The sequence below is a fragment of the Cyprinodon tularosa genome, unplaced genomic scaffold, assembly GCF_016077235.1.
Source record: "Cyprinodon tularosa strain WSP-4 unplaced genomic scaffold, ASM1607723v1 ctg1506, whole genome shotgun sequence".
NCBI lineage: Eukaryota > Metazoa > Chordata > Actinopteri > Cyprinodontiformes > Cyprinodontidae > Cyprinodon > Cyprinodon tularosa.
The window spans coordinates 5443-27782 of NW_024038339.1; the positions used below are offsets into that span (position 1 = coordinate 5443).

At 38.2% G+C, this 22340-nt stretch overlaps 1 protein-coding gene and 1 pseudogene across 1 annotated transcript in view; both read right to left on the reverse strand.

Moving 5' to 3' along the window:
* Positions 1–17088, reverse strand: LOC119779750 (annotated as a pseudogene).
* The window catches only part of LOC119779748 (N-acylneuraminate cytidylyltransferase-like), a 12673-nt gene continuing 6851 nt past the window's right edge, over positions 16519–22340 (reverse strand). The window contains exons 3-8 of the mRNA XM_038279526.1: positions 22168–22323; positions 21881–22017; positions 19442–19536; positions 19131–19290; positions 18890–19055; positions 16519–18729 (exon numbers count right to left, since the gene is read on the reverse strand). Of these exons, the coding sequence (XP_038135454.1) occupies positions 18515–18729; positions 18890–19055; positions 19131–19290; positions 19442–19536; positions 21881–22017; positions 22168–22323 (929 nt within the window). The 3' untranslated portion in view covers positions 16519–18514. The remainder of the gene's footprint in view (positions 18730–18889; positions 19056–19130; positions 19291–19441; positions 19537–21880; positions 22018–22167; positions 22324–22340) is intronic.

The following is a 22340-nucleotide window of genomic DNA, read 5'->3' on the forward strand; positions in this document are numbered from 1 at the left end:
AGTTTGAATAAGCAAAAATACATTAAACGTAACAGTGTCAACCTTAATTTAGTCTTTGCTAAAACATTATCTCTGGCTATAAATTAACATCTTGTATTAAATTCTCTCAAATTATATCTAATGAAAAAAATAACAAAGTAAAAGTATCAATTTTCCTTTAACAGGAATAGGTCAACCTCTGCTTTCAACAGGCTACAAAACACACACATTTGAGAAAACCAAGAGAATCAGAGAGTTACAGTACAAGCACCTTGGCATCACATAAAAAACAGTTCCTCTACCAAGCCTTATAAATCGATAAATTACATTAAAAACTAGTTTTAAGTTGATCCACACATCCTTTCACAAAAACCCCTTCATAAAAGACATATTAATGAAATAAGACATTAAAAATGTCTGAAAAACTTAAATTACCCCATGAAAATAGATTTTACAGATTGAAGTTCTTAACATTTTAACTGAAAAAAAATAATAAAATTTCAGACTACCGTGATTCTGTATTTTTTATAACTCTTGATGTTAAAGGTTACTAAACCTCCTTAACCTTGAGTTATGGGAAGGATAACTGGTTTACAGCTGAAAAAATGTATTGACCCTTTTATAACATATAGTTAATGTTTGATAAATGAGGTATTTTTTTTACCAGTGACTTCTTTTTGGATAACCTGTACCCTGCAGAAAACCTCTCTGTCAGATTGGTTCCATCTTTTCTAAACGGTCCTTCCAACTGCCCATATTGTCAATGTCAAGATCTACCTTGTAGGTTATTTATTTTTCCAGGAAAGAGATTGTACAAACAGACCCTCTTTTACAATCCTCTGCTACTTTGCATTATTTCTTTAGTACTTCAGAAGTTGTTACGGTCGATCCGGTCCTGCTTCATCTGGGTTTTAGCCTTTTCTTTCTGCAGGAGGACGTGTTCGGCGAACTCCCTCACTGCTCCCATCCCACCAGCCTGGTGGCAGGTGTATTTGGCAGCATCAGCAGCATCCCTTGGAGCGTCTGCAGGTACTCCACTCAGACCTGCCAGGTTCAGACAGGCTGCATCTGCTCTGTCATTACCTGAGAGAAAGAATGAGGAGAATTAGCTTATTCAAATGTAAAAATATCCACTATGTTTGTATGTTTTCAGCCTCTATAGGATACAAGTCCATTATTTAAAGAACTGAGTTTTGGGTTTGATTGTTTTTCTTTTACTCACTGAAACACAGTAGCTCGCATTTTCTTGTGTTATAACTGGGCTTTGACTAGGCCATTCTATTACTTTATATAGCCTAATTTAAACCATTCTGTTGAAGTTGTGCTGCTAAGTTTAGTGTTTAGAGAGTTTTTTTCATTCTGCTTAACTTCTATGTAACTCAAGTCCCCACTTTGCTAAATAATGAGACAGCCCATCAGAAAGAGCCCAACCTGGTGTGACCAATGGTTTACTGATTGTACTAAAGTATAAGAAACAACCAGAACGCCCAGCGATGTAAAATGCTCTTCTTTTCTATGTTGTTTCTATAGTTGCTTACAATGAACCTACATAGCCTACAATAGCCTACATTACATTGTCTTCTAAAGTTGCTTATACTCATATCGCATCTCAACCATCTTTTATGTGCAAAAATTTGAATAACTAACTAATACTATATTTGAAATGACATTAACCCTCAAATCAATAATATATTTGACTGGTTGAATGGAGATTAAATGCCTGTAATAATCACATTTAACCTGTTTAATTGGTTTTGAGATCTCAAAGCTCTATTGCGTTTGTGGGGATATTGAGTAATCGAGCAAACAAAAAAGCTTTAGAAACCTGTTTCTGCAGTGTTGTAGAATATGCATGATGAGTATTTTTTTATGTTATTTAGCCCTCTCTTGCCTTTTTTTTTTAATAGTATAACAGCCAATCTAATACTGCACTGAAGAAGAGTTGATCTGTTGATGCTTGGTTATGAAGCACCAAATGGCTAATTGTTTTGTGTAAATATCAGTCCTAGGGGTCTTCTTTGATGCTATGTTTAGTCATATACAGTATTCACCTCTGACAAGTTTTTAACAAACTTCAATAACTCTGAAAACATTCCAGCAGCAGAGTTTAAGGAAGACTCCACCATAGTGGTTTCCCTTCCAAGCATAACACCTGCCTACTACTTGCTCCCCCTGTCTCATATACTAGAGACAATAGCACCATCTAGTGACCAAACACTATAATTTTGGGCTCCTTTCACTACTTTTTGCACATCTTTTTAGGCATTATAGTACATAATGAAAGATGTTCTCTACATACATGCATCATTAAAATATAATATTCATCAGCTAAACCAACTAAAAGACACTTCCTTACCCATGTAGGCCACATCCTTCCAGTCGAGTCTCTTCTCCACTACTAACTGCACATCCTTCAGTGGATCATCCCCAACGTCCATAACCTCACAGCCCATCACCTTCTTCAGTTTCTCAGCCATTGATTGGGTCACAGGGTCTTCATTGGAGATCAGCAGCACCACCTAAACATCAGAGGTTTTCTTTTTTTTTTTCCATGTTTGGTGAATGATCTTCCAACAATTTTCAAGCAGCTGAGAAATCCAAACCTCCACGCCATCGTTCTGCAGCATCCTCAGCCCTGTTGTGTCTTTAGTTTGGATAGACACCATGTCCTCTCCAGATGCGGACAGAAACACCCTCCCATCTGTCAAACATCTGGAAACCCTACAGAACATTAAAGACACTCCTCTACCAAAGTAACCAAATCTGTAGGAAGAAGCAAAGAAAAAACAAAACTTATAAAGCTGTTTGTCACTTCCTATCTTATGGCGATTCCAGTTTTTCACATCTTGCTTGCATTTTTCAACATTTTAATATAAATGTTTCAACATTTTTATGATATTTCTAATCACTAATATCTTATACCTTGTTTTCGTGAGAGGAAAACATTTATAATTGACTCGGTTTAATATTTCTAAGGTCAGTCTTACCTGAGAACTCTCTCCTCCGCCACCGGCCAATCAATGTCCACATCTATGTCCACGCTGTGCTACGGCTCCATCTCAAAATAGGCCACCTTCCTGCCCTAAACAGACACCAACATGAACATCAGAGTCTATGCAAACTAAGATCTTAAAGGACCTCACTGTCTACTGTAGGAAGTTAGTAATACTGTTGAATTACCTGCGTTGAATTTTCTTTTAGGATGAGGTCCCTGGTCCCGATGTAAAATGAGCCATTCTCATACAGCTCTCCATCCCAGTCCTGTCGCCGGGGACGCTTTGCAGGAATCAGATTTATTGGCTCAGTGTATTCACCACCTGACAGAAGAAAGGATCCATTAGTTTGGTACTACATACGCTCTCTAAGGTGGACAAAAAACCTAAACCCTTATATATTAACCTGAGACATTTAAATAAATTCAGTTTATTTATATATCGCCAATTGACAACATATATCATTTCAAGGCACTTTACAATTCAACCAGATCATACAGTCAAATCAATTCAAAGTTTTCTATCTAAGGAAAAAAAAAACAGTTTATTACATCAACAAAATGCCCTCTGGGAAGAGACTTTGCAGCATTCGATGGAGGTCCAGCAGATTTTGCAACAGTTTCTTCCCCACTGCCATCAGACTGCTGAACTTTTGGGAAAAAAACTCTGTATTACACTGATAACACCAAACCAAAACACTGCATATTTACACCATATGTATTAATGCTCTGATCTGCCATATAAATGTGTTTTTTTGCACCATGTTTTTTTCTCTCACACTGTTTACATTTGATCACTGGTGAACTTTATGGAATTGAAATGTTTGATTTACTGTCTGAAAAGCTGTACTAAACAAAGTTTCATATTGCATGCTCTCTGTCCCTCACACCAAAGCATGCTTTTAGCGACACTAGAGAGGAAAAAGTCAATTTTCACAGGAAGAAACGTCCAGCAGACGTCAAGCTAAGGCTAAGACCCAGGCCTCTATATGACAGTTATTTAAGTTTGCCATTAAATTGTCAAAAAAATAGCGTATCTAAAGGACTAGTTATGTAAACCCAACAGTGGGACTGCAACTCGTCAGAAAGCGATCTCTTTTAAAGCAAAAGCATCTGTTCAGGCATTTACCTGAATTCTCCTGTGTGGATGCATGGAGGGATTGGATCTAGGACTATTTTTGATTATTTTGTTGAATGTTTGTGGCTAAAAAGGTTTCACAAGCTGATGTTACAGAAAATGGACACATGAGAGAGTCAAACCTTACTGAAAAGGCTGTTGAGGCAAAATGGGTTATATAGTAAACTCCAGTAGCTCTTGAACTTCAGCCAGCTCCTTTCATTCCTTTGTTTCATTACTGGACAAATTGATTAAGGTGTCTCTGACCTCAGTGACCATGACAACATTAACCAGACACACATGGGTTAATCAGTTTGTCCAGTAATTAAAGACAGGAAACAAAGGAGCTGGCTGAAGTCCAGGAAGTGGTGGAGGTTGGGCATATGGTCCATGGGAAAGATCGTTATATACACTATATTGCCAAAAGTATTTGCTCACCTGCCTTGACTCACATATGAGCTTAAGTGACATCCCGTTCCTAATCCATAGGGTTCAATATGACGTCGGTCCACCCTTTGCAGCTAGAACAGCTTCAACTCTTCTGGGAAGGCTGTCCACAAGGTTTAGGAGTGTGTTTATGGGAATTTTTGACCATTCTTCCAGAAGCGCATTTGTGAGGTCGCACACTGATGTTGGACGAGAAGGCCTGGCTCTCAGTCTCCGCTCTAATTCATCCCAAAGGTGTTCTATCGGGTTGAGGTCAGGACTCTGTGCAGGCCAGTCAAGTTCATCCACACCAGACTCTGTCATCCATGTCTTTATGGACCTTGCTTTGTGCACTGGTGCACAGTCATGTTGGAAGAGGAAGGGGCCAGCTCCAAACTGTTCCCACAAAGTTGGGAGCATGGAATTGTCCAAAATGTCTTGGGATGCTGAAGCATTCAGAGTTCCTTTCACTGGAACTAAGGGGCCAAGCCCAGCTCCTGAAAAACAACCTCACACCATAATCCCCCCTCCACCAAACTTTACACTTGGCACAATGCAGTCAGACAAGTACCGTTCTCCTGGCAACCGCCAAACCCAGACCCGTCCATCAGATTGCCAGATGGAGAAGCGCGATTCGTCACTCCAGAGAACGCGTCTCCACTGCTCTAGAGTCCAGTGGCGGCGTGCTTTACACCACCGCATCCGACGCTTTGCATTGCACTTGGTGATGTATGGCTTGGATGCAGCTGCTCGACCATGGAAACCCATTCCATGAAGCTCTCTGCGCACTGTTCTTGAGCTAATCTGAAGGCCACATGAAGTTTGGAGGTCTGTAGTGATTGACTCTGCAGAAAGTTGGCGACCTCTTCGCACTATGCGCGTCAGCATCCGCTGACCCCGCTCCGTCAGTTTACGTGGCCTACCACTTCGTGGCTGAGTTGCTGTCGTTCCCAAACACTTCCATTTTCTTATAATACAGCTGACAGTTGACTGTGGAATATTTAGGAGCGAGGAAATTTCACGACTGGATTTGTTGCACAGGTGGCATCCTATCACAGTTCCACGCTGGAATTCACTGAGCTCCTGAGAGCGACCCATTCTTTCACAAATGTTTGTAAAAACAGTCTGCATGCCTAGGTGCTTGAATTTATACACCTGTGGCCATGGAAGTGATTGGAACACCTGATTCCAATAATTTGGATGGGTGAGCAAATACTTTTGGCAATATAGTGTATGTGCAGCTATATTCCAAAATAAAGGCTGCTCTATAACCCAGGCTACTCTGTAGCAATTATTCAGTTCTGCCTTTTCATGAACCTTTTCAGGGATTGTTGTGTTTTTTGCAACTTTTTTTGACAAGCAATCTAGTTATTTCTGTATGGGAATCTTAAAGGATAATATTTTTGTGTACAAAAATATTATCCTGTAGTTGGGATTTTTCCTTCAATTGCCTTTTATTGCCATCTAGTGTAGTAACTGTAGAGCAGCACCTGTTCAACACAGCATAGAGTCTACTGATCATTTATGGTCTAAAGCAGTGGTCTTAAACAGGGGGTCTGCAACCCCTAGGGGGTCCACAGAGGTACTGCATGGGGGTCGCAAAAGTTTTGGTTGATTAGGCTTTTTTTTATATTGCCCCCTGCAATTTTTTCCACTAATTGACATATCTTTAAATAGACATTAACATGAATTCAACACAATGTAGTAAACAGATAAATGGAGGCAGAAGATGTCTTTCAGTCATCAATGCACACATTCAGCGACACACAGGAGCTCTTTCAAACTGGGCACCGTTTCATTCACAACACCAGGAATCAGAATCAGAAATACTTTAATAATCCCAGGGAGGAATTACTTTCCTCACATGACTCCATCTGTAATACAGTGACTATAGGACAAGTTTGATATAACACAATTTCACACTATATATAATTAGGGGGTCCCCGCTCCATGTCGTCATCAGTCTGGGGGTCCTTGGCCTGGAAAACGTGAAAGACCCCTGGTCTAAAGGAATCATGTTTGCACCTCTTTCAACCGCAGATTTTTACTGAGTTCTTCCCTTGCCCCCTTATGTCTTTAATAAAGGAATAATCTCAATGAACTAGGTACTATTGTCTCACTACCAATTTTTAACAGAATAAATTAGAGATCTAATCTTAAGGAATGCAAGGTTAATCTCTCTCTTGTCAGCTCTTGTTTTGTCAGCAGCAGGAAATGTTTCTCTTTGTGTTTTTAAGCAACATTTTTTTTTTCCTAGTTTCGTCTCCCTTAGTTTTTTTTTTTTTTTTTTTTTTTTGAGCTGCAGTCCTTAGCCAGAGGATTTTAACTTGGTTCCATTTCCAGTAAACAAGATACTTTTATAAAAAAAAAAATATGGATAACATTAGTAACTATTGCTACAGCTGATCCATATGTTTGTTACTGAAAGAATATTATGAGGAAGTAAAACTCCATATAGGAGACTGAATTCCCCCCCACTGTTACAGGAGATATTTCATTTAAGATTGGTTCATTTTCTCTAGTTACCCTGCTATAAGCCAAAGCTTTAAGAGGGTTCCTCTCTGCCAGTGAGTGGACCATGAATCTGGGAGATTTCTTAGTCAGAGCACACTGCTATCCCTCCCTCTCACGTTTTGTCTTAACTCCCAGGTAGTAAATTATCCTTTTCTAGCTGTGCTCAGAGCAGTGTTGTAATTTAAGGTAATGTCTTCCTTCTTCCTACATCCTGATACTGACAAAAAGTTTCCTATTTTACATTGATTGCTACTGATGTGTAATGAGCTGCAGACTCCATGTGACTAAAATATTTCCACTGCTTGCCCTTATTACATTGGTGATGAAACTTAATACTGGCTATCCTGTTTTTTTGGCTGTTTGTTTAGAGCATTGCACCCATCTACTGCTCTTTTTCCCTGAATTACAGTTGTGTGAACTTCTAGAGCAGATCTCCTTTTAAAGGTCCTCTTATGGCCTTCTTTAATTAGGATTTTTTCCAGAAATTGTGTCCCTTTTATATGAACTTTCTAAACACAAAAGTAATATTTGCAATAATGATGAGAGATCTCCTGTTGGTAAACAGAGAATCTGTCATTGCTTGTGGTCCAAGGACATTTTCCACAGGCTTTTTTGTGAGATGGAGCTGCAGAAGTCAAATTAAAATGACATCACTTATACCCTTTTATTTGTGAATGGTCAGTAGCTGTTTTTTGTTTTTCCAAGCACAACCAGAAAAGCTTATTTTGTGGATTTCCAGTGTCCCAATTACAAAGTTTAAATCTGAAAATTTGGAATGTGGAATTTTCTTCTACTGCTTAGATGATCCTAACTTTATATTCCATATTTATTTAGGATTTCAGTTTTTTTATTCTATAGTCTTAGAATATGTTTTTTGTTTTGTAGAGAAAAAACTAAACTGTATGCATTATTGCTATACTGTTAACACACCTAAATATCTTCCCACTCTCTCTCCCACTGTGAGACGATTAAGAATTTTTGCCATGCCTTTCATTATTTCATTACAGAGTTCATACATAAGTGCAGCTCCTGCATTGCTTTTTGGTACAGAACGCTCCAGAACAACGACAACACCCACCTTACACACATTCTTCTAACATTTTTCTTACCTGTCAGACACACTGGAAAAAACCGAAATCTAGATAAGTCATTTTTTCTTAAAATAAGTAAATTTATTCGTGGATTGAGGAGGTACACTGGAAAAAATCAAAAGTTATTTCTTCCTAAAATAAGTGCCTTTTTTTTTTTTATTGAGAAGGTTAAAGAGACATTTTGCCAATGGAACAAGACAATTTACATTTAAAATAAGAAAGCGCAATTATATTGTCTTATTTCAAGTGCATTTTATCTAAATATCTTATTCTAAGCGTAAAAATACTCATTCCATTGGCAAATCATTTCATTTACCTACTCATACACTTAATTTAAGAAATTTTTACTTATTTCTAGATCATTTTACCAGTGTAAAAGAGACATTTTGCCAATGGAACAAGACAATTTACATTTAAAAAAAGGAAACACAGTTGCCTTGTCTTATTTCGAGTGCATTTTATTTAATTAACTTATTTCAAGAGTAAAAATACTAATTGAATGCACTGCAAAAACGATCTCAAAATGAGTAACAATGTCTTAAATTAAGGGTATTTACCCTTAATTTGAGCCGGTAAATAAGATGACTTGCCAACAAAATGAGTATTTTTACTCTTAAAATAAGTTATCTAGATATTATGCACTTGAAATAAGAAAATGCAATTGTTTTTTCTTATTTTAAGTGTAAATTGTCTTGTTCCATTGGCAAAGTGTCTCACTTAAATACTTAATTCAAGAAAAAATACACTTATTTCAAGGAGGAAATGACTTATTTAGATTTAATTTTTTGCAGTGTGGGCAAACTATCTCATTTACCTGCTCAAATTAAGGGTAAATACACTTAATTTAAGAAATTTGTACTTATTACTAGATCGTTTTCACACTGCTGATTTTTCCCTGCACAAATAATTTCAGAATTTTAATTGTTAAACGACCAAAAGCAGTACATAAACTGCCTGACAATATCTTAGTTTATATCACAAAAAACTCACTGTCAGTTTCATAATATGCTTTGCACCATGGTCACTATTTTTGTATTTTATTTTGGTTGCTGTTGCACTTTGCAACTACTTGTACGTTATTGTGTTTGCATGTGCCCATTATGCACCTTTAAAAACAGTCTGCTTGTCATCTTGTTGCATTCTAAATCATAATCTCTGTATCAAAAAAGTTGTTAAACCTGAATTTTCTGTTTAATGACAACAGGAACCTTTCTGTGCTTGCAGTTATGACAGTTAAGGATTAATATACAGTATAATTCAAAGGTGCAAGAATGAACAAACTGGTATCACTACTCTCAACAGCTAGCATATGTGATCCACCCTACAGGAATGAGGAGGGGCAATACTTCCTATTTCCGTGTTTCTGGATCTATCCACCACAGATGCAGTCTTTCCCAGTTAGCAAACATTGTCAGAGCAAAGTTATAGATAAAAGGAAGGTTATTAATGAGAATGACACAGATACTTTTGAACAAGGGGTACAAAATATTTGCTTTAGCACCAGATGTGTTGGTAATTTCTTAATGAATTGGTGTTGCTGAAAAGTGAAACTGAGCTGACATTAACAACCTATTTTATGATCCTGAGTTTCCGTTTATGCAGGCATTATATAATTTAATGTATTATATAACCATAAATATCAGTTTTATATTAATATTTAGGGCTGGGTAAAAATTCAATTTAATCGATTTTGAATCGATAAATTTACAAATTAGCAAAATCGATGTTAAGGGAATGAGATTGGTTAATTTCATAGTGACCCACATGACGTTCACATTCAAATAAGCAGGAAAGATGCACTCAAGATGACTTCAAGCCAAACAGCTGCAAATATAGCCAATAGGTTGACTGAAGACATTAACAAATGGGGGCTGACCAGCAAACACCCTGTAGTTGTTATGACAACGCTGCAAATATGGTTTGTGCATTGAAGATAATGCAGCTCATGCATGTCTGCTGTCACGTCTGCTTGCTCAAGTGAGGCTTCACTTTTTCACTTTTAACAAACAAGTTTGCACTTTTGAGACAGTTTTGTTTACATCTCATGTTTAAACTGTCTGATTTACAAGTTTGCACTTTGTGTTTAATGTGACAAGAAAAAACAAAATACATATAGTATTTTGAAACACAGTTGAACCACTTTCATTGTTGTAAAAACAGATCGAATGGAAATGAATCGATTTAGAACTGTATGAATCAAAATCAAATCGATTCAGGACTTTGGCCAAAATACCCAGCCCTGTTCATCTTCCACAGTCTCTGCTCAGAGCATCCACACTTCTAGATAAACAGGAGAGAGAAAGGAAGACTTACTTCCCTCTTTGACCTCCTTCCAGCGGAACTGGTGTCTCCGGACCACTGAGAAGACGGAGTCATAGCCGTCCTCTATGATCTTCTTTAAGGCCTGCTGTAAGTGGGACGGGTGGAGGCAGGGAGATGTGCACTGGATGTGACAGACCACATCTACCTCTGTAAACACAAAGTGTTTCCCATATTACAGGTTGGCTCATAGCCTGGTAATGTTGTGATGCTTCAGTCACATTGATGTTCTGGAGTAGCTTTCATGCCTGTATTGTTCCTGAGGAATTCCTGGATGGTTTCCACCGATGAAGAGCAATCTCTGGAGACCTCAGGACTTCTGCGGTGGACTTTGGCACCCCAGGATTTGGCCACTTTTTCAATTTCATCGTGATCTGTTGATACCCAGACACTGGGAAAATAAAAAAAGAATACCCGCTCAATTCTGCTATCAACATGATTCTTTTCTTAAATGTAGAGTTACTTTCTTTTTCTCTCTGTATTAATGATATTAATATCATCAATATCATGATATGCCAAAGAAATAATAATCTTGACCAAGATACCATGAATCGATACAAATAGCATTTTTTTAAAGGATCATTTCATTCATTATTGGGAAAAATGGTGATAGACAGACAGTCAGTCTGCTGGGTGTATGAATAGCTTAATCTATACATATCAATGAATAAATACTTTTTTTGTGTGTTTCGTTGAAATTATATAGTAGGAAAAAACAGTGGAAACATTTGAACATCAGGTTAGAATCTTAAATTATTTATCTAAACTTAGATATTTGTTTTGATCTGTTGCTTGTTTATTTAAATTGTCTTATTTCTTTCTATCATTAGAAGCCTGGAGAGTAGATGTTTCAAACTATTAAATTTTTTTTTTTTATTAGAAAATCATGTGAAAATGAAGGTTAACTTTTTATGCAATAACTCCTAGCAACTGAGAAACACGGTTAAGGGTATGTCATGGTTTGAAGACAAATCCCTCAGTCAGGAATCTGGTTCAGGTTGTTCTTGGTCAACATTAGTTAAGTAAGGGCATTCTGTTTGAATCAGGAATTGAAGTCAGCAGTAAACAACAGAATCAACACAATGGCATGAATGTCAGACATAAAGTTAGATTTTATTATGCAAAAAGCTGTTACAGCCCTCAAACAACAACTATAATATGAGCAACAGTTTATGAAATTCATGAAAAGCTAAATATAAGGCAGCTTTTTCAATCAAGGTAATTTAAAGTAAAACCAGGATATTAATGCATTTAGATATTTTTCACATCTCCTCATGCGAAAAATAATCAATTTGAAAGATTTGATTCTTTATATCTCTTCGTTCTATATCCAGAGGCATAGCTAGAAAATTTTTATAAGGGTGGCCAGGCATTAACCAATGTACACTGAGGGGTGGCTGAAAATGGATAGGCGGCAGAACCTCTGGGTCAATCTACACTGATCCAGCAGGAAAAATAACAAGCAAAACATCCATATTAGCTAAATAAAGGCTAACTATACTTTCCTACAGCCTTTTTCTAACAAATAGATGCATATATTTAAACATCCGTGCTTTCCAGATAAAAGGTATAGTGGAAACAATTCTTTCAGGTTAGACTTCTGGGGTGAACATCTTTTCCATGATCATACTTTCCTACTTTTATCAATAATCATTATGCATAAAATTGACATTTACAAGTAATATCTGCATAAATTGATTATTTAATACGTTTTTATACTATAATATATAATAATACTATAACGTTTTATACTATAATAGTTAACTATGATTTCACTGAAGACTCCTTGATAGTTTGCAGAGACACGTCATTTTCTCTTTACCCCATACAACACAAAATCTAGTTCTATCTATTAGTACATTGATGTGGATGATTAACAACAATGTTTTTCTTGTCAAGTAATTGTTAATGTGTGAAAAATTTTAATGTTTTGAATATTCCACTTTAGAGTATTACTGCTGCCATCATCTTTATTAAAGGGAAAAATTGGTAAATAATTGCCTAACCACCCCCCACCACCACCCCCACCCCCCATCTAGCTCTGCCCGTGTCCATATCCCCTCAGCTGAACACATTTAACATCATGGTGCCATTTTCTGTCCTAATTTAAGGAATGATGACTGGCAGAGTAATGCAATCTGTAATTTATAGATCAGGCAGTAATTTAAGTAAAGTAAATTAGTTTGATCTTAGTATGTTTTTAAATGTTTTATTATTTTAAAGCAGCATATATAGTATTGTATTACCTGTCAAACATCTCTGAGTCAATAGCCGCTCTCAGCACCCATCCAAGGAGCGGGACCCCAGCCAGCATCTTGATGTTCTTTAGTGGGATCCCTTTGCTTCCCCCTCTAGCCAGGACCAGAGCGGCCAAATGTCTCCCCTCAGCCTTTTTGGATCTGCTCCCATGATCCTGCTGACCGTTTTTCTCGCGGGGTCCTAGATTTCTTGCAGCCATTAGGAGCTCACTGTGGTTAAACAGAAATGGGTCCTGGATCAGCTCTCAGTGGTGCACAGTCACCTTTGAAAATGCCTTAAGGGACCAGAGAGGCAGCTGCAGGGCTTGTTAAACACGGAAGGATAATACGTGTCATTAAACCGGTGCATCCAGTGTGATGGACTGACCCACCCCTTAGTACAATACACTGACAGTCACCACATGCATTAAGCCAGCCCTAACTTCCTTCTATAAACAGGTTTGCACAGAGCTGCTTCTGAAATGTTGCCAAGTGCATAATCTCACCCTGATAAGACATCTATTTACGCACTTACCCACTATTTGACCCCTTGTTTGCAATCACTGCTTGGACACAGGAGTTCAGCTATGAAGCTGCAAAAAACAAAACAAAAAATCAGTGTGAATTTTTCACTTTCAGGAAAGACTTAAAAATTGTGAAGGTGTTCAAGTTGAAAATAGCATTCCCTTGGGAAAAATTGTTTCACTAAAAAATAGTTTATGATGTCTTTTATGATGTAGAGAACAGATTTCCTCTCAACACAATCATTGCATCGATCTTTCTCCTTTAATTACTTTACTTCAATACAATTTGTTGTCAATCAAGGCGAGAAATATGCGTTCTTGCTGTGCGTTAAAAACTAACTGAGGTGCATAAAGAAATCAGCAAATAACTCAAATTCTATTTGAGAGCAGGTGTAAAGGAGCCAGAGGGCAGGATATTCAACAATAACAAAACAATGCTGTTCAAATCTTGATTAGCAACATGTTCTTTAGCTTAAGCTCTGAGGCATTAAACGTTAAGATTTTTAGAGGTGTTCATTTTGAGGTTCTGAGTTCGAAACCCAAAGACTGTTACCTGGGCGCTCCATGATGGCAGACCACTGCTCCCCAAAGGGGATGGGATAAATGTAGAGGTAAATTTCTCCAATGTGAGATCAGTAAAGTTTAATTGTATTAATAGTATTATTATTATCATATATCTTAAGAAAGTTTTAGATTCCCCCAACCTGCAGGAGAGGAAAAACTGATCCTAATCTAAGAAGTCATGTTTCACATGAACTCTGACCTTAAACCAACTTTCTCTTTCTTTCTTTCTTTCTTTCTTTCTTTCTTTCTTTCTTTCTTTCTTTCTTTCTTTCTTTCTTTCTTTCTTTCTTTCTTTCTTTCTTTCTTTCTTTCTTTCTTTCTTTCTTTCTTTCTTTCTTTCTAGGAGGATTGACTAGTAGGAGTTTGCCCTGCAACCTGAGGCTTTCACTTTTGTAGTGTCCTTGGGCAAGATACTTGATCACCTGTTGATGGTGGGTGGAGCCAGTATACGGCAGCCTTGCTTCTGTCAGTGAGCTCCAGGGCAACTGTGGCTACATTGTAGTTTGTATATAAGTACAGGACGATTAGCATTTATTTCTGTCATCAGCTTGTTGAGCTTTTAAAGTAATTTGCTCTAATTACTCCAGCAGATAATGCAAACACTGATTCTCTAGGCTTTTTAGGAAAGTGCAGTCTGTTGTATCCTGTCCTGTAGGCAGCTTCACAGTAGCGTCTCAGACTAGTTTGTTGTAGAGGTGAACACCAAGGTATTTCTACCCCTTCAACTCCTCATCTTCATCTTGCTCCTGGTTCATCTGAGATCTACAATCATCTCCCTTCTTTTGTTCTCATTCAGAATCAGATGGTTGTTTCCACACCATCCATCAGAGGTTCCCCATTTCCCTGTTCTCTGCTTGTTATCCATCTTTGATGCACCCAATTAAACGATTTAAAACTAGAAGACAAAAAAGATACACCTTGGAAATTATTATTTTTTTTTTAAGGTTTTGTTTTATAGAATATTTTACACAACCATTTATCTACAGAGTCATTTATTTTCAGAAAAAATGAGACAAAAAAGGATAATTATTGATATTTTTTGTTTTTGGTCAGGCAATGTTGACAGTATATTTGATTAGCTAGAATAGTATAGTAATGGCTAAAATATAGCTCATCCTCAGCTTTTTAAGAGAACAAATGTGATGTCGAAATATGGATACTGAATATACATAAGGTCTATGTCTTTAGAACATTTGGAATAATAAAGGTAATTTATTTACTTTAATATAATCCAGAACTCTCACTACATATATATGGATCCCTGTTATGTGAATAAAATAATTTTGTTTTTAAACTCAATCTGAAGCAGGTATAATGGCAAATGAGTCTGAAGTGCTCCCCTCTTGTGGAAAGTGATGGAAATTACAGCAACTGCAGTGACTGGTCATACCTTTTCTTCTGTGCCCCACAAACCTTCTGTCCATCACAGGTTCAATTAAACCCATTTCTGTAATTGGTCAACTTATAGGGGGCATAATTAACTTAGAATACTAATGAAATATCAAATGTAAATATGATAATGCATAGCCCAAGTGAGAGTTATAAAGGTTCTCTACTTCTTGCCACTGAGCAGATATGTTAAAACAAACTCAGTCAGGTTAAGAAATCCTGAGCAGAAACTCAAACCTTTCAGTATCTATTTATTTCATTCTTCTGATTCATTTCAGGTATGGTAAAATAAAACTAAGTCTTCTTTTCAGTCTAAACGTCTGCAAAGGTCCCTCCATGGCATTACGATCATGTTTAAGGTGTTGACTTTGAACGAACCATTAAACACTTTGATTCTTCGTTTTTTTTAGTCTTTCTGTAGTGAATTTGATGCCGTTTGTGAACAATGTTCCCAGAGGGTGCAGCGAGCACTTGATGATCTTGTTTTCACCCCCCTCTCAGGAAAACCTGACTGCAAGGTTCTCACAGCCCAAATCATCAGCCCTCCACCACCGTGCTGTAGAGCTATGAGGCGTTTTCCTCTGTATGGTTTTATTTTTCTGGAAACATGGTGCTGTGTATTATGGACAGGCATTTCCACTTCGCTCTCATATTTCTAAACGACATTGTTAGTATTTTAGTTCTTTAAGACACCTTAACAAATCTGCTCTGTAGAAACAGACATGATTCATTCAGTCAATTAAAGATGATCTGGAATAAAGCTCTTGGATCCTCAGCTTCTTAGAGAGTTGATTCCAATTTTGTGAGATCAAGACCTGATGCTTCTTAAAGCTCACCGTTCATGCCTTAATAATACATGTCTATTATTATGTCTGGCTATAGACACAAGAATGTAGCTTTCTAAATAAGATTTTTTTTAAATTTTTTGAGGAGATACAGATAATTACTTAGAATGAAAAATAGAAAAAAAAAAGTAAACATCTGATTTCATTTTCTCCTCACTATTTTTGATCCCATGAAAGCAAAAATCAAGAATATGCTTGCCTTACATGTTTCAATGGAGAAAAAGAAAAACAACAGACACTGCTTTGGAAAAGATAATTTCATTGAAAAATCTTTTCAGAATCAACATTTCATCTGAAAATGTCAACAACAACAACAAAAAAATTAGACAGACCGAAATTTTCACACATTGGGAATCAATAAATATAGCGAATATAAACCATCATTCTGATTCCATAACACCATCCTAGTATTATTACCCCTACCCCCACCCCCCCCCACACACACACACATTCCACATACCAACAGACTGAAACCAAAGAGCAGCAAAACAGGAAAAACATGCACCAGTTTTTCAATCATGTTTTAATAATTATGTATAGAAATATCTGCAAGAGAGATGTTAGACCCTGCATGTGTGCAATAAATTAGGCTGCAGATTCAAGGCAAGTATTAAGATGGTCTAAACTAGGACAGATCTGCCAAATGAACACAGATAGTATCAGCTGGCTTAGCCATTTGGAGCTGCTGACCATCTCAGACCGTAGCACACCTCTTTGATAAAGTGGATATGACCTCATTAATCTCAGATAAAAAACAGAGAAGTTCCATTTTGTGTTTTTTTTTCCCACAAAAGACTATATCCAAATTTGGCCCCTTGTATAGTTCATTGTATAAACAAGAAAACGTACACGTTCATAAGTAGAGTCATCAGAATAGGCATGCAGTCATTTCCGCTTTTAGTGTCACCAATCTGCAGTAAAGGCGGGAGGATGCAGATTAAACTGTTAATTAATCTCTTTATGATCCGGATAAAAATAAAAAAACTACCTCCCAGCAGTGAGCTCCAGTCAGAAGGTTACCTCCATCGGGCTGATGCCTTCTCTTTCCACACTAGACTGATAACACAGCGTGCAACCACAACAGAAATCTGCATACCCTATACAAAGAAGGCAGAACGGGTGGAGCTCATGTTCACAGAATGGTCTGCTTGCACAGACCTGGCTTCTGGGTGTAGTCCACAAATATTGAATTTGTTGAGGTCAGGCATTCAGAAAGCTTAATGTTAGCCTGCTTTAAAACCAGTTCTAATGGGATTGTCGTTCTGCTGGTTAAAGCTCAAACCATTAGAAGCTACATTTGAAGACCAATTGAGGTCATCATTTCTATGCTCCTTGGTAGAAAATACCGTCCCACTGTTAGGAAACTGGCCTAGAGCATCATGCTGTCATCCCCGATTTCATCCAGGGAGCTGCTCTATTATAAGAACCGGTGAAGATGTTCAGCAGGAGCTTAGGATCCACCCAGAAACAAACTAGGGCTGGACGACATGGTTTTAAAAATCTAATCCTTGATTTTTTTCCTCCACTCCATATCAGATTTAACCATTTTTTCTCACTTCAGTTTTATAATGAAAATAAATCAAACTGATTTTAAAACAAGATCTGATTGATTTCAATGATCCACTCTGAGAGGTTACCTTAATTTACAGGGTAACGCAATTCAAGCTTTGAAACAATCATGCTTTAGAACAATGGAAATAGAACACACTGAATGTTTGCACTAAGTGGTAGCACATAGTGAGCTAGTTTATCAATATCTAAGAACAACCAGTGGTGAACTGATGTTAGTCCAAGTTGTGGAGGACCAAAAAAATCTAGCTCAAACTAATCCCTCGGTAGAAACTAGTGGAACCCTGGTGAAATCAGATTACTATCAACACAGACTTCACAATCCTCACTTCCAATCCAGGTGGAAATGTTGAGCTGTGATTATAAACGAGGCTCTCAAACCAATGGAACAGTGCTCCAACTTTAAAGTATGGTGGTGGCAGCATCATACTAAGGGACTGTTTTTCTTTCACTAAAGCTGGTGGATGATGAAGCTATTCCACTTCAGAAGCAAGATGGAGGAGACCTGCACCCAGTTACAACAGACGCTCAGTTTCTAGAAAAAACAGCCTTACAGGCTGATGTAACTGAGCTAAGCTAGTTCTGCCAGCAACAGCATTGAAGCAGTTATTAAAGCTTCTTTTAATATTTATGAGCCAGTGTCAACTATTTAGACCTAAAGGAGGAAAAAACAAAAGAAAGTGAATTAATTCTGTGTCTTTTTCCTAGAAACAAATGACCAGAAATTAATCTGACATTCATGTCCAAGGGGAGTTTATGTAGACCTCTGACTGATACTATATAATGCATGAAGTACTGCATTGACAGTACATTGGTAACCAGTGGAGGGAGTCTGGTTCTGATCTGTTCTCCTCTTTTCTATATCTTCTACTCAAACAGCCTGAAGGTCCTATCTATTGGCAGCATGGTGCCACTGAGGTATCGCTGAATGATATAACTGATCCCACATCAAAAGTTGTGGCGGTCGATCCGGTCCTGCTTCATCTGAACTTTGGCCGTTTCCTTCTGCAGAAGAACGTGTTCGGCGAAGTCCCTCACGGCTCCCGCCCCTCCGGCGTACTTGCAGGTGTATTTGGCAGCTCGAGCAGCGCCGGGCGGAGCGTCTGCTGGCGCCGCGCTCAGGCCTGCTAGATTCAGACAGCTGGCATCTGCTGCGTCGTTACCTGGGAGGGGACAGTTAGGAAAATATTTACCTTCCTGCTATGGCGACTTCTCAAGATGATATGCAAACATGCTTGTATGGAAATTCAAACATTTCAAGTTTTCTTGTTTCATAAATGACCAAACATTTATTTGAAAGATCAAACATTCATTGTTTTCTACCCATATAGGCCACGTCCTTCCAGTCAAGCTTCCTCTTCTCCACTAGCGGCTTTATGTCGTTTAGAGGCTCCTCTCCAACCACCATGACTTTACACCCCGTCATCTTCTTCAGTTTGTCGACCATCAGCTGGATCACATGGTCCTCCCTGGAGACCAGCAGGACCACCTGGAGAACAAAGACGGTATGGTCCTCTGTAGGAAAAGAGGTAGCATTTCACGACAAAAGGCGACGGATCCAAACCTCCACGTCGTCTTTCTGCAGCATCCTGATACCCGCTGTGTCCGTGCTGTGGACAGAGACTGTGTCCTCTCCAGACACGGACAGGAAGACCCGCCCATCAGTCAGACATCCTGAGACCTTACAGAACATCAGGGAAACCCCGCGACCGAAGTAACCGAATCTGTTGGGAGCCCAGAAACGCAAAAATAACAGAAGCAAAAAGCAAAGTAAGACCTCCTGGCAGGAAAATGATTGAAATGACAAATAGGAGAACTTTAAACAGCATGTCACTGAATCACTGAATGGCAGATCAAATCTAAAGCAGGTCTCACCGGAGAACCCTCTGCTCCGCCACGGGCCAGTCGATGTCCACGTCGATGTCCACACTGTGCTGCGGCTCCATCTCAAAGTAGGCCACCCTGCCGCCCTGAGAGAACGGCCAACCCAAACATCAGAACAACAGAACTGGAACTGATTAGAGTGAAATATTCACTCATCATAGGAATAAGAGTCATTATTTTTGATTATTTAATAATTATTTACAGATAATTTTAACCCTTTACCAGCTAAATGTAGATTTCATTGTAAAAAATAACTAAGCAAAACTATTCTGGTTATCACTATTGATAACATTTTAAATTTTGAATCGATCGTTGATTCTAAATTCAGTCTAAGTTGGTCTTTTGATTTTCAAATATTTATTGCTGTAATTAGAAATCAGTCACACCTTCTAAACATTTATTAAGGAGTTTTAGCTAATTCTCCGATATCATGACAATTAAAACATAAAAAAACTACATAACTACAATTAAATGTCTATTTTTTTTTTTTTTAATGCCTTAATTTTCAATTTCTGTCTTCTAGCATTTTGATCTAGTTAGCCTTAAGGTCAATTTATACCCAGGGTTCCTATAGCATAAGGCAAGTTAAATTCAAGACTTTTTAATGCCACTTGAAATAAAAACGTAAGACCAAATTCACAAGAAACACAAGAAAAAACCTGCTTGCGACAACTTAACCCAAAGGTTTATTATAACATAAACCACTGCACTAATGTTTTAAATTTTGAAAAGCTTCCCATACAGGAAGAAAGCAGATATATTTTAACAATTATTTAACTGAGTTTACAAACTTTGTTTTGCAGAGACAAGGGTGGAACAAAACCGAGAAATACCGGCTGTTTCTCGGTAACTCGATTTTGATGCTTTGTGTTTCGTGCTTCGCATGTGTGACTCCACTGCCTTAATTCCCATCGTTCCGAGCTTGAATGACTTCTTGCACAAAATACACTGTGCCTCATGTTTGTTCCCTGGTACTGGTTTTCCAGACAAAAAGTTAATGGTGCATCTTCCAAATGTCCCGGCTGCAACAACGCTTTTATTGGTTCCGCTATCGGGACGGAACCAATAATGGCGAGCTGTTTTTTTTTTATGAAAAAAAAAAAATGTCAATTTTAACGTTTTATTTAGATTACAAAAATAAATCAGAATAAAAATAATCCTATTTATGATGTTTTAAAAATTAAGACCTACGAAAGACTGATTTAAGAGATTTTAATACCAATTAAGGCCTTAATTTTATTTTGAAGAATTCAATGCCTTTTAAGACTATGCGTCAGGACGGTCGCAAACCTGTGTAGACCTCAAGCGGAAGTGCGCAGACAAAAAGCAGCTGTGATTTGTCCTCGGTATGACTTTCCACTTGTCTGTCGAGGAGTAATAACAACAATGGATAACCACTACGAAAGGTTGATCGAGGAGCTTCGGAAGTACACCCACTTGTACGATGCCTCAGACATGTTGTTTTGGAAAATAAACACTCCCGCCACCGTAGAAGTCTTCGTAACCATCCAACGAAGTTCTCGCAAGTTCTCAATAGGGTCCCCCTTGCGCTTTGGCAGGAAACTGCGTTCCCAAAAAAGGACCCAAGCAACCTTTGATGCATGCGGATGCAGGAGAATAATCCGCCCTTTATTCCCCCATACATGTTCTTGTATATTCTAATTAATGCGTATTTTTTTATTCCTTCCTTATTTACTTTTTTTACCCAGCTTTTATTATCATTACACTGTCACAAGTAAAGCAGAGCGAAATTCACTCTCTGCATTTAAAACATCCCCTTGGGTATGAGGGTGGGTTGCGCCCGGGAGCAGCATGGGGTTAAGGGTCTTTCTCAGACGGCCACAGTGGCAGTGTGTGGGAGTGGGTTTCGAACTCACAACCTCACATTTCTAAGCCCTATGTCTAAGTGAACCCCACTGCCTGCTTGTTTTCAGGTGTAACTATCAAAATAATTCATATTTTACTGTATATGTGTCCATAAAATAGGTACTTCTTGTTGTAGTAATCAGTTTTTAGCAGTAAGATTAAAAAAACAAGGACCCTGTCACTTTCAATTGTCGGGGTGAGAGTATTATTCCAAATTCTCCAGATTTTGGATGCTTGTGACTTGCGCAATCAAACCCTTACATGCATTTCCTCCATGTGAGGTGCTTAGGGTTTAGTGCGAGTATTGGGATTAAAAGCAGAGTTTATGCCAGGAAAACCAAAATAAATTCTACCAATTCCTTAAAGAAGAGTGTTGCTGTTCAGATTACTAAGTGACATTTATTTTAACAGTATAAACTTATTCTAATCTGGCAATAGAAATGATCCATTAAAAGCTTTAAATGATGAAGACCTTCCTGCAGGTGCGTTATTGTGGAAATGTACAACTGGAGCTGTATTCACAGGAAGGCTCAAACACTGAAGCATCAGCGACAGCTCAGATACCTGCAAGCGTCCCTGATCCATGACCAGTTCTCTGGTGGCGAAGTAAAAGGAGCCGTTCTCATACAGCTCTCCGTCCCAGTCCTGGCGCCGCGGGCGATTGGCAGGGTCCAGGTTCTCTGGCTGAGTGCATTCTGCACCTGGAAGGAAGGACAAAAAGGAGGACAAGACACAGAGAAGCTCAGATATAGAACATTTCCTGCTGTGGAGTCTTTGAACGCTCACTGAAACCCTGGACTCTCCCAAAGAAACTAAAGTCTAGAACAACAGAGGAAGTTTGCTTCACTCACTTCCTTTCTTGACCTCCTTCCAGCGGAACTGGTACCTCCGTACCACAGAGAAGATGGAGTCGTATCCTTCCTCAGTGATCTTCTTTAAAGCCTCCTTTAGGTGGGATGGATGGAGACAAGGAGACGTAGCCTGGATGTTACAGAGCACCGTCACTTCTGTAAAAGAAAAAAAA